This window comes from Panthera pardus, unplaced genomic scaffold, assembly GCF_024362965.1.
Source record: "Panthera pardus isolate Hobbes unplaced genomic scaffold, ASM2436296v1 HiC_scaffold_32, whole genome shotgun sequence".
In the NCBI taxonomy this organism is placed as follows: domain Eukaryota; kingdom Metazoa; phylum Chordata; class Mammalia; order Carnivora; family Felidae; genus Panthera; species Panthera pardus.
Window position 1 is genome coordinate 40,651 of NW_026526899.1, and position 12,181 is coordinate 52,831.

The window sequence follows — 12,181 nt, forward strand, 5'->3', positions numbered from 1 at the left end:
TTAAATGTTTGGTAGAATTCCCCTGGAGAGCCATCTGGCCCTGGGCTCTTGTTTTTTTGGGAGATTTTTGATTACTAATTCAATTCTTTACTGGTTATGGGTCTGTTCAAAATTTCTATTTCTTCCTCTTTCAGTTTTCATAGTTTGCATATTTCTAGGAATTTGTCCATTTCTTCCAGATTGTCCATTTTATTGGTATATAATTGCTGATAATATTCTCTTATTCTTTTTTGTATTTCTGCTGTTTTGGTAGTGATCTCTCCTCTTTCATTCTTGATTTTATTTATTTGGGTCCTTTCCTTATTCTTTTTGATCCAACTGGTTGGTGGTTTATCAATTTTATTTATTTCAAAGAACTAGCTTCTGGTTACATTGATCTCTTCTACTGTTTGTGTGTGGGGGGGGTTGTTGTTTGTTTTTGTTTTTGTTTTCAGTTTTGAAAGCATTGATTTTTGCTGTAATCTTTATCATTTCTTGTCTTCTGCTGGATTTGGATTTTATTTGATGATCTTTTTTCCATTACTTTAAGGTATAAGCTTACGTCATGTATCTAAGACTTTTCTTCCCTCTTTAGGAAGGCCTGGATTGCTAAACTTCCTCTTATGACTATCTTTGCTGCATCCCAGAGGTTTTGGACTGTGGTGTTATCAGTTTTATTGGCTTCCATGTACTTTTTAATTTTCCCTTTAACCTCTTGGTTCACCCATTCATTCTTTTTTTTAATTTTAGTTTTTATTATTTACAATTTATATCCAAATTAGTTACCGTACAGTGCAACAGTTATTTCATGAGTAGATTCCTTAGTGCCCCTTACCCATTTAGTCCATCCGCCCCACAACCCCTCCAGTAACCCACTGTTTGTTCTCCATATTTATGTGTGCACTTCTTTTGTACACCTCCCTGTTTTTATTTTTGTTTCCCTTCCATTATATGTTCATCTGTTTTGTGTCTCAAAGACCTCCTATGAGTGAAGTCATATGATATTTGTCTTTCTCTGACTACTAATTTCACTTAGCATAATACCCTCTAGTTCCACCCATGTAGTTGCAAATGGCAAGATTTCATTCTTTTTGATTGCTGAGTAATACTCCATCACACACACACACACACACACACACACACACACCACATCTTCTTTGTCCATTCGTCCATCAATGGACATTTGGGCTTTTTCCATACTTTGGCTATTGTTGATCGTGGTGCTATAATCCTGGGGGTGCATGTGTCCCTTCAAAACAGCACACCTGTATCCCTTAGATAAATGCCTAGTATTGCAATTGCTGTGTCGTAGGATAGTTCTCTTTTTAGCTTTTTGAGGAGCCTCCGTACTGTTTTCCAGAGTGACTGCAGCAACTTGCATTCCACTATTCATTGTTCCGTAGGATGTTCTTCAGTCTACAAGTATTTGTTATCTTTCCAATTTTTTTCTTGTGGTTGATTTAGAGTTTCATAGCATTGGGGTCTGAAACTGTGCACGGTATGATCTCTATATTTTTGTACTTGTTGAGTACAAGTAAACATAAAATTATTTATGTTTATTTATTTTAGAGAGAGAGAGAGAGAGAGAGAGAGACAGGGGCAGAAAGAGAGGGAGACACAGAATCCAAAGCAGGCCTCAGGCTCTGAGCTGTCAGCACAGAGTCCGACACAGGGCTCAAACTCACAAACCATGAGATGACGACCTGAGCTGAAATCAGATGCTTAACTGAATGAGCCTCCCAGGCACCAACTTTAATGAAATTTTAAATGACACCATTCAAAGTACACTTGATACCTTGCAAACTCAGAGAGAGAGAAAGCAATGTGAAGAATCAGGAAGTGGTAAGAGTTGGCTGCTGAGTTTTACTGTATTTTGGCTTTGGAGGGTGTTTGTTCATTGGGTGAAGTGAGCACAGCATATTTGCCTGCCCTTTACCATAGTACACAGTGGACCTCTGGGAGCCAAAACTCTTTCTGACCAATGAGCTGGAATTTTACTAGGACCGCCAAGATGAGATTTGCTATTTCAAGGACCAGGAGTTATCTTTTATTTTCACAACTCGGTAATTATCAATCATTCAACTCTGCCCTCCAAGATATGTAGAAAATACCCAAATATAGTTGAGAGAGAAAGGGTGATAGCCAAAGTGTATAATCCTTTCCCTTTAAAAAATATGTTTAAATTATGGTTTATGATTTTTTTTTAATTTTAGTGAGGGGAAATGCAAGTGGGGGAGAGGGGCAGAGGGAAAGAGAGAGAATCTTAAGCAGGATTCACACTCAGTGTGGAGCCCAACACAGGTCTGGATCACATGATCCTACAATCATGACCTGACCCAAAATCAAGAATCTGATGCTCAACTGACTGGGCCACCCAGGTGCTCAATAGTCTCTTTCTCTCTGAATGCTGAATAGTAAAGTTTCAACGTGAATGGGGGATAAACAGGCATACATACATACATATATACATACATACATACATACATACATACATATGTATACCACTAAGAAAGCCATGAGTTGTTAGACATGAACTATTTTCCATCATCTTTGTCTTCTAGTTATATTCATGCCTCAAAGTGTTTGTTGATTGCAATGCAAGATCTTGCTGTGTGAGGTACAAATTGTTGTGTGATCAGTTTTCCGTGAAAGTCTTTCCTCATATCTGTCTTAACCACAGATGCAAATGTTGAATTCGAGGATGTAGAGCTAAGAGCCTTGAGGTCCAATAACTGTCAACTAGAAGTTATATTTTCTGTTGGGGAGAAATCCCCATATGATGGCAATGACTTTGCATTGGTAAGGGAAAGAATACTTTCATGCCTTCATGGTTCTTGCCTTTTTCTGTCTCACCAAAATCAAGACTCAGGTCATGTGCCCGTTTATCAAGAAAACACCTTTTTTTTTTCCAGAAAATAAAAACGTCCTGGAAGACAAGCATAATGCATTGAGGTCTGTGAAAGCCACAAAGGAAGCAAAAGTCAAGCAGCTGAAAGAGAAAGCACATAACCTGGAAGAATTCTATGAACAAAGAAAAGTGCCTTCAAAAAAGTAAGATGGGGCGCTTGGGTGGCTCAGTCGGTTGAACGTCCAAATTCGGCTCAGGTCATGATCTCAGGGTCCATGAGTTCAAGCCCCATGTCAGGCTCTGTGTTGACAGTTCAGAGCCTGGAGCTTGCTTTGGATTCTATATCTTCCTCTAGCCCTACCCAACTCGCACTCTGTCTCTATCAAAAAATGAATAAACGTTAAAAAATATTTAGAAAAGTAAGATGTTCACGTGACAACTGTCACAAGGACCGGATTGTATGGGAGAACATGGCAGCCAGTAGAGATAATTGTATTTCTTTTGGAACTGGGTCCAGAGTATTTTTGCCCAATGCATTCAGTAGAATTGGACCTTCCCTTCCTACCTTGCTTTCTGTAACGTAACCGACATTTTCCTTTCTGTCCTAAGTGCTTGCCACACATTGTGTCATGTTTTGGGGGCGGAAGAGGGAAGGTACCATCATTAATAACTTTAATACCTGGATCCACTCTGGAATCACCTACACTGTCCTGTAGGTTTCAATCGCATCACACTGTTTTGTCGCCCAGCAATTAGGTCATTTTTGTTCAGGACCAGACATGGGTCAAAAATGTGTGGGGAAAAAAATGAATTATCTTGCTGCAGAAACAATGGAGGTTGCTTTCTGGAAAGTGGGTAGGGGTACCAGCAGTACTGGATCCCTGCATCCATTCTGCCAGTGAGATTGTTCACTGCAGGCCCAATCCGTAAGAAAGTCAAGTTGTTTCCTGTCCCCCGATTTTTCAAGTGTAACTCTTCTGAGTCTTGGCCAAAGCCTGCAGCTTCACTAGGGCTCATCTTTGCTGGCCGTCCCTGAACTACACTTGTTTACTTCTAACTCTGTGCCCATAAAGTTCCTCAGCTTCTTTGCCATTCAAGTGTATGCCCCCCACATCAATGATGAGTCCTAGGGAGTTTGGGTCCAACTGCCAGGCTGGCTTTGTCCTGGGCTTCCTTCTTCTCCATCTTGGTCTTGTGTGTCTTCGTGGGGTTGTCAGATACTTGGTGCATTCAGTCACATGTCTCCTCCTTTGTACAGTATTTCCTTTTGTTCTCAGGAGGAGATGCGGGACTTGAGACCCTCACTCGTGTTGGAAAGTGAAGTCTTCTCTTCCCTGGAGACTCACTTTATGTTCATCCTTCCCATAGCTGGGGTTAGGGCTTGCTCTGTCTCACTGGCATCTTGTTTTTGTTAACTCGTAAGCTCTTCCTGTGAGTGGGTACAACACCCTGATCACCTGTCTATCTTCAACCCCTTACAACAGAGCCACTACATTACAACCACTCCAGCAAGCATTTGCCGAAGGACTGCCTGAGAGGCCAGAAGGAAATGCATGTGCCTTTCTCTGTCTAGTGCTTTTGTGTCATTTTCTAAGAGATTTTCAATTTTTCATGTGATTCTTGAGTACATCAAGTGTTAAGTTGAAACCATCTCAGTCAACACCACAAACAAAATAGTCTGAGGGCAACACAGCAACCCAGCCTTGCCAAGCATTGCCTTTGGCTGCCTTCACTATCAACGGAATGAGTCTTGTTAAAGTAGATTTGGCTCCATGAAGTTGAGAGTTTTCCACCTGAAATCTCTTTCCTGGAAGTAAACCCAGACTGTGTGACAGTTCATATCAGGTTGTACGTCAGGAGATGATGTTGTTCTAAGATTGGCCTTTTGAAGGTGGAGGCAGGGGTTGCAGTCCTGAACTCTAGCGATGTGTGGGAGTGAGCTGCAATGTTAGTGAAACCATAATCTGGAAGGTCGTCTTTCAGGTGATTGCCTGTGTCATGGTACAACTTTTGGACTGAGAATCAGGGCTCCCCACGGAGATGTAAGACTAGTGATGATCCCCTGCTTCATCCTAATGGGTACAGTTGGTCAGATATGGTTTTTCACTCACTGATGAAATGAGTCTTCACCATCTCAAACAAAAGACCAACTCTGGGAAGGCACAAAATACAATGTTATTTGATGACTTTATGATAAAGGAGATGAAACAAGAGAACTAGAAAGACAGTTCCAATAGTAGAGACGTGGCAGCAGACAGAAGTTGAATTTTCTTGAACTTAAATGGGGTGTTCACTTCATTTGTCTGATTGGGTTGTCTGTGCATTTATGGGAGAAGTGGGGGAAGGGATATTTGCATAGGCCTTCAAGAGTGCTGGGAGGTAAAAAGGGAGAACTTCTGGACCTTGGTCCTGACTGTGTATGTATTTTTCCCATCTTAGGAAGCTGAAAATGACACTGTGAACTGGCGGCAAAGAAGAATCATCTGGCAGCTGCGGGTAAAATTTGAAAATAGCTACAGAAAGGGCGCCCGGGTGGCTCAGTCGTTTAAGTGTCCAACTTCAGCTCAGGTCATAATTTCACAGTCCGGGAGCTCGAGCCCCATGTCAGGCTCTGTGCTGACAGGTCAGAGCCTGGAGCCTGTTTCAGATTCTGTTACATCTCTCTCTGTCCCTCCCCCGCTCATGCATGTGCTCACTCTCTCTCTGTCTCAAAAATAAACATTAGGAAAAAAAAAGAAAATAGCTACAGAAGAAATAAACAAGTACAAGTGAGTTCAGCTAGTAATTACCAGAAGCTCATGAAACCGCTGTTCATTTTTTGGTTTTTAATCTTTTTGCAATGTTTAAAGTCAACATATACATAGAGTGTTAACAGATAAAAAAGGTAAATTTAGAAAGAATAAAACAATTAAGTTTATAAACATTTGCAGATCTCAAGTAGTGGCCAGACTGTGTGGAAACTTTGTCCATGCTAACATTCCTCGGGGGTGGTGTCAATTGTCAACATCTGTAGGAAAGCAGTGTGTCGTACAATGAATCATACCCATCAACGTGGTAGTGCCATTTCATGGCCCTTGTCTTTGCAACCCTGGGAAACATGGTGAGGATATAAGTTATAGAAGAATAGATCTTTATGATAAAAGACACTTGTCACATGATGAGTTAGAGAAAGATTGAAAATGGGAAGGAACTCTATGAACTCTGAACCCTACAGGCATGGAATAATGAGTAAGGAAAGGATGTAACAAGAGCTTTGATCCTACTGGTCATTGATAATCATGGGCAAAGTGTTTCATGTGTAAGAATAAATTGTATCAGGGGACAGATATGAGGTTGTTGGGAACGTGGGCAGCTTATTTAAAATCATACCCAATATTGGGCCTTATCTGACAAGAGCAATTGTAACTCACAGGCAACAAATTGAACAAACACGGGAACAGCTGCAGCAGGCAGAGCTCCCCTTTAGATACCAGGTAACCTGAGTTCTGCCTGACATACTGAAGCCTTAGCACCTCACGCGGGTGAGTGTAGTGGCCCTTGGAATCCCTGACCACAGGCTTTTCATTGTTGGCTTTTTCAGCTTGCAGTTCATGAGAAGAATGCTCAGGACAACTAGGTAAGTGTTTTCTTGTTTCCTCCTCTTTCTCTGGTGCACAGTGTGGCACCACCTTCCGACTGAAGGTGGATGTGTTTTTTCTCCCCCAGATCAAGACTCAGATCTGGGACAGGGAGATGGTGGAGCAGGGCAGGGAGGTCGCTTACTTGAAATACAGGTGTGGTCATTTGACTTGCGTTTTTATGGGTGTTTCCAGGGATGACGCCTGCACTGTTAGTTGTCTAGTAGACGACGTGGTGTTACAACTCTTATAGAAGTCCATTATTTTTCTGTATCCAAGACTGGACGGGATGGAAGCAAAGAGGCTGCCTGAGGGATACACGAGGCAGAAACCAATGGCTGCAAGACCAGAGACGCAGAACCCTCCGAGGAGAGGTAAGAGGCACGTTGTGATGTGCCGCAATCTAACTTCTGCTGTGCAGCTTGTTCCTGTGGATGATCATTGTGTGGTCTGGAAAGAATCACAAGCACTAAGGACAGCAGGTGGTCTGAAGGGGTGACAGAAGGGTGTTCTCCTCTGCTGCCGCAGTCAGTGAGGCACTTGTCCCTGAGACTGGTGGAGCTCATGCCCCTCCTCTACCGGTGACCCTCCCACCTCCTCTAGCATCCCCCTGTCTGAAGAGCCTGGAAAGGATGACAGGACATGGGCCTCATCCTTCTTCCCACCCGGACTCAATGTGAAGACTTTAGTTTATTTGAGGAGAAGGTCATTTATTCACTAGTTTTAACGGTCTTTCTTTTTGTTTGTTTTTGGGAACTGTACTCCTACATCCCTCAATTGAAGTTCCATAAAGCTTAGCTTAGTCCCCTGATGGTATCAGTGTAACTCTGCAGCTTCACTGCTAACTTCTCACAGTTTCCCATTTCTCTATAGTGTCAAATTAGTCTTTCCTTATATACTAACTGCTCTCATGTGGAAGGCAGCTTGTAGATAAGCTGAGAGATTGAACAATTTGCCTGAAGTCGGAAGAAATGCACGCTTCTTGAGGACTCATTGAGGATATATGCCAAACCAGTAATCTTTTTTTTTTTAAGTTTATTTATTTTGAGAGAGGCAGAGACAGAATGCCAAGCAGGTTCCACACTGTCAGTGAGGAACCCAATGCTGGGCTTGAATTCACAAGCTGTGAGATCGTGACCTGAGCCAAAATTAAGAGACGGATGATGAATCCAAGCATCCTCATATTAATTCTTTATCTGTAATGAAATCGTGATTTCCCATGATGTATACTGAGAAAACTGTTTTACTGATGAATTCTAAATTGCTAGTTGTGCCTGACCTGTCCACAGTTATGTGATTAATTATGAAACAACATGAACTAGAGCACCGTGAGGTCTTTATCAAGGTGAGGGGATGGTTCTCTCCCTTATCCTTGGGGGTCACCTGAGGCATGTGGGATACCCTCTGCCTCTGGTCACGGACCTGACTGAAGGGAAAAGTTTAAGATATTTGAGGAATGAGTTGAGGGATTGTTTTCATTATGCCCAGTCCTCTGAAAGCAGAATAAACCTCTGTCCCTTCTAGGGTCTTTAGTAGATTGAGAAACTGCTGAAACCTCTGTGAGTTACAGCGACTCTGGCTGTACCAAGAATGCAGACAAGGACAAGGTAAATGCCGGGGCCATTCTCAGTTGTAACTCTTTTGGGAAACCCTCATCTTTATGTACAGCACGCTCACCCAGCCTTGTCTTGTTTTGCGTGTTGTGTGCTATGTCTATTTCTTCTTTGTTTTCGAAACGCATACTCATAACCCAGGAGCCCACAGGCTTCTCAATTTTTAGTCTGTCAGCTTTCTGTGGTAAGTTTAGAAGCCAAAAGCGCTTAGAGACTGAGTACCTTTAGGTTTTTCCGTGAGTTTCAAGAAATAACGAGAGGAGGATGACTGCACACTCCAAACAGAAGTCTCCTGGCCTGGGTGACCCCTTGCAGACCTCACCTCGGTGGGAAGAGTGTGGTTGCTGTGTCTTTCTTTCTTGATTCTGGCTAGGAGATGAACCGGTTAGAAACGACCTCATGACTCCAACTTTATATGTTGTGCCCTGTGCCATTTAGAGTGGTCCTAGATAAAGCCAGTGTCATCAGTCATCACCTTCCTGTCTTTGTTGGTAAATGACTTGCCTGGAATCCTCCACCTATACCTTAGGTAAAAATAGTTTGAACACTGTGTCCTTCAATTGTGTTTCTATGAGCAGTTTTTGGTTGTGTCCCCAGTCACTGTTAGAGCTCATACAGTCTCATGACACATACCAGGAGTTTTGTACCAAAACACTTGCATGAAATCTGTTATGTGAATTTCTCCTTCTTTTTTTCTGTTGCACATAATTACTCTGTGTCCTGTAGTATGCTTAAAGTCAGAATTCCCTATGAATTAAGATGAACACATCTGAGCTTTGTAGACATTCACCACAAGTAACTTGTTCTTCACAGAGGTCTCTCATTCCCCTGCAGGATTCCAGGCATCCTCCACTCCCCAGAGGTCTCAGAGGCCTTTGACAACACTTCATGAGGGAAGACTCCTTTCTCAGGGAGAAGAGCAAAGGAAGCATAGAGAGGGTCCGGCTGCAGAACGTTTTGCCAGGAGTGGCTGTGATTCCATGAGCGGAATATGAGCCGTGTATTCCTACTTATTTTTGTGTGTGTGTGTGTTCTTAATATACCAAAAGCAGAGCATCTGGAGTTGCTGTAGAGGAGGGATGCAGGGTGAACCTGGACATCGATGGCTGCCTGTCTGGAGAATGCTACTTCATTAATCTGTAATTACTTCTGTTAACCCTCTAGGACAGGACCCTTGCCATTTTCTTCCACAGACATGGGCAGTGATGTGTGGTGGCAGTAGGTTAACCTCTTGCATCTACTACCCCAAGCTGTAGGTGGTATCCAGTGGCAGGGACAGAGTTTTCAGGTACTGATGCTACTCTCTTGGATCCTGGTGGTAGAGAAGGTGGCAGGTGCTGACACATTCTTCTCTGGGTTACAGCTGCTTTTGGTATTGGTTCTCTTGTCTGGCATATGGATGTAGCTGTCAATTCTGCAGGGCAGTCTGGATCCTGGGGACCTCCTCTGTTAACTGGACGATTCTGCATGCCCTACCCTGGAGACGCCCCACCCCCATGGACTATTACGCACGTCCACCTCCTGAACCTTAGTGGCCCTGAGGCCACTCAGAACCCCTCCACCTGCAACACTTGGTAAGATGATCTGAGCACTAGGAGTTGACTTGTAAAACACACTCACCTTATTTTGTTGCTGTTAGGTCTTGGGCCAAGGTGTAGAGGCGGTACCACAGATATTGTGATGCAAGGGGAATGTGTCTGCTGCCATTACCACATTCCTCAAAAGTTTCTCAGGATCTCATCTTTGTCCTTTCCCCCACAATGGGTTGGTACAGGCATCTCTTGTGGAAAAGGAATGGGGCCGTATGCAGAAAATCAGACATAGCGCTTCAGCAGAAATGCCCTGTACACAGTCCACGTGCTGGGATCTGTGAGGCATGAGGCACAATGTAACGTACGTCCATCTAGTTGTGCCCCCAGCCATCCATAGTTGTTCGCTGAGTGAATACATCTGAGTCAGGGCTTTTAGGAGTCTTCATCAAGTTACAAGGGATGGTTCTTCAAGTTCTTTTTGGGTATCACCGGAGGCATGTGAGACACCCTGTGCATGTAATTTGGGATCTCACTGGGACAAAGAGTTTAAGTTGTTCGAAGTATGAGGGGAGGGTTTTTTGTTTTGTTTTTGACCTCCAAACAGTCTACTCAAGTCAGAATAAACCTCCATCCCTTCTAGAGCTTTTTGTAGGTCCAGAAGTAGGAGTCACAACCAAGAGTGACATCGACACTGGCTCTGCCAAAACTGCCGTGAAGCACAAAGTAAATGCTGTGGCCATTTTCAGTTCTAATTCTTTACAGACCGCCACATCTTTCTGTACAGGACACCCTCCTGCCATTTTCTCTGGTTTGTGTGAAGTATGGGCTGTCTGCTGTTTTTGTTTTTTTTTTCCCCAAATGCAAAACCTTTACCGCCGAGTCTACAGGCTTCCCTCTTTCCCAGCTGGCATCTGTTTGTGGTAACTTGAGCAGCTAAGCATGCCTAAAGGTGGGGGCCATAGGGCTTTTCTAATGTGTTCCTGGAATAAATCAAGGAGGATGACACCACACTCCACTTGGAAGTCTCCTACCTTGCCTCATTCTTTGTGGATCTCCTCAATGTGGAATCATTGCTCTTGCTGTTTCCTCCTCTCCTGTTTCCTTCTATTGAGGGTTTTAACGTGCTCAGAATAATCTGTGGGTATCCTTACAACTTGAAAATGCGAACTGCCTTCACTCCAACTTATATTTTTGCATGTGTCATTTACAATGGTCTTAGACAAAGTAAATTTCATACCTATCAGCATTTTGGTAAACATGCTGTCCAGAATCCCTTCAGGTGTGCCCTGGGCACACACACTCTGAACTATAAGAGGTGGCATATTTGTCATAGAAAACATGCACTGGAACTTAATTTGTGAAGAGAAAAAATCCAAAATTACCTGTGTGGCAAGTCCCCACGGTGTCCTTCGCTTGTGTTCACCTGAGCACGTTCTCTCGTGTCCTGTGTCACAGGTACAGCTAAAACATGGAAACTTACACCAGACATCAAAGTGCATTTGTGTTAATTTTGTCTTTTAGAATTTCAGCTCATTTTTCCAGAGAACACAATTACCCTGCAAAATGTACTGTACTTAAGCTGAGAAGTACCTCTGAATTCAAATAAATTAGCTGAACCTAACTAACATGTATAGGCCAACTAACGTGTATAGGCCACCTGTTTCTCTAAGAGCATGCTTTCCCAGTTCCTCTACAGGCCCTCAGGATCCCCATCTCCCCATATGTCTCTGTGCCCATGGATAGCACTTCCAGAGAGGAGGAGACCCCATTGTCGGGACAGTAGTTTGGGCACAGGCAGGGGCTTAGAGGCAGAACTTTGAGCCACGAGGGCTATGATTCCATGTGTGGACACTGGCTTTGTCATTCCTTCTCATTCTGTAGTTCTTCACATGCACAATAAACAGCCTCTGTGGTGGAGGGGATGAAGGGTGGAGTGTGATCCTGGACATAGTTGCCTTCCTATCTGGAATATGCTACTGTGTTAATTTAGTATTCAGCCTATAAATCTTCTAGGAAAAGGGCCCTTGCTGTTTCTACGTTTCCAGACACGTGGGGACATTAGTTTACCCCAATCACATCCTCTTCCCACCCCAAAGCTGTAAGTGGAACCCAAAGTATGGGTAGAGATTTTGGCACTGATGCTGCCCTCTTGGAATCTGGTGGTGGGGAAACTAGTAGGATATGAGCACTGCTGCTTTGGGTTTCTGCTTTTTGCTGGTGTTGGTGCTCTGTTCTGTCCTATGAACATACCTCTCATTTCTTTTCCGCAGGCTATTTTGTATGCAAGAGTCCTGGTCCTTTCCCAGGATTGCCTTGCAGGCTGTACCCGGTGGACCACCCTTCACCACCAGTCATGGGCTATAGGCCACATCCCCCTCCTCCACCTACTCTATTTGTTAAGATGACCTGAATTGGATGAGTGGCTGGTAAAGTATATTCATCTTCTTCATGATTGACTGTGGCAATGATGTAGAGATGGTTGTGAGTCTTGGCAATCCAACTACAAACTGCCTGAGGACACCGTAGCATATCTCAAGTTTCTCAGGACATACATACAATGGGCAGTGTCATGTCCCTGTAATACAGTGAGCT

At 43.4% G+C, this 12,181-nt stretch overlaps 1 protein-coding gene across 7 annotated transcripts; it reads left to right on the forward strand.

Annotated features, from left to right (window-relative positions):
* Positions 1-6,101: 6,101 nt before the first annotated feature.
* Positions 6,102-12,010, forward strand: LOC128774453 (transport and Golgi organization protein 1 homolog). Of its 7 annotated transcripts, XR_008419021.1 has the most exons (6): positions 6,102-6,300; positions 6,408-6,443; positions 6,533-6,600; positions 6,724-6,818; positions 9,478-9,631; positions 11,860-12,010. XR_008419021.1 is itself a non-coding variant. In XM_053893526.1 (4 exons), the coding sequence occupies exons 1-4, from the start codon at positions 6,560-6,562 to the stop codon at positions 11,951-11,953; spliced, it is 384 nt and encodes a 127-aa protein (XP_053749501.1). In that variant the 5' UTR covers positions 6,521-6,559; the 3' UTR covers positions 11,954-12,010. The 7 variants fall into 7 exon arrangements, 1 of the variants encoding a protein (XP_053749501.1); XR_008419018.1 differs by having other exon boundaries at positions 6,533-6,818; XR_008419023.1 differs by lacking the exon at positions 6,533-6,600.
* Positions 12,011-12,181: the final 171 nt, after the last annotated feature.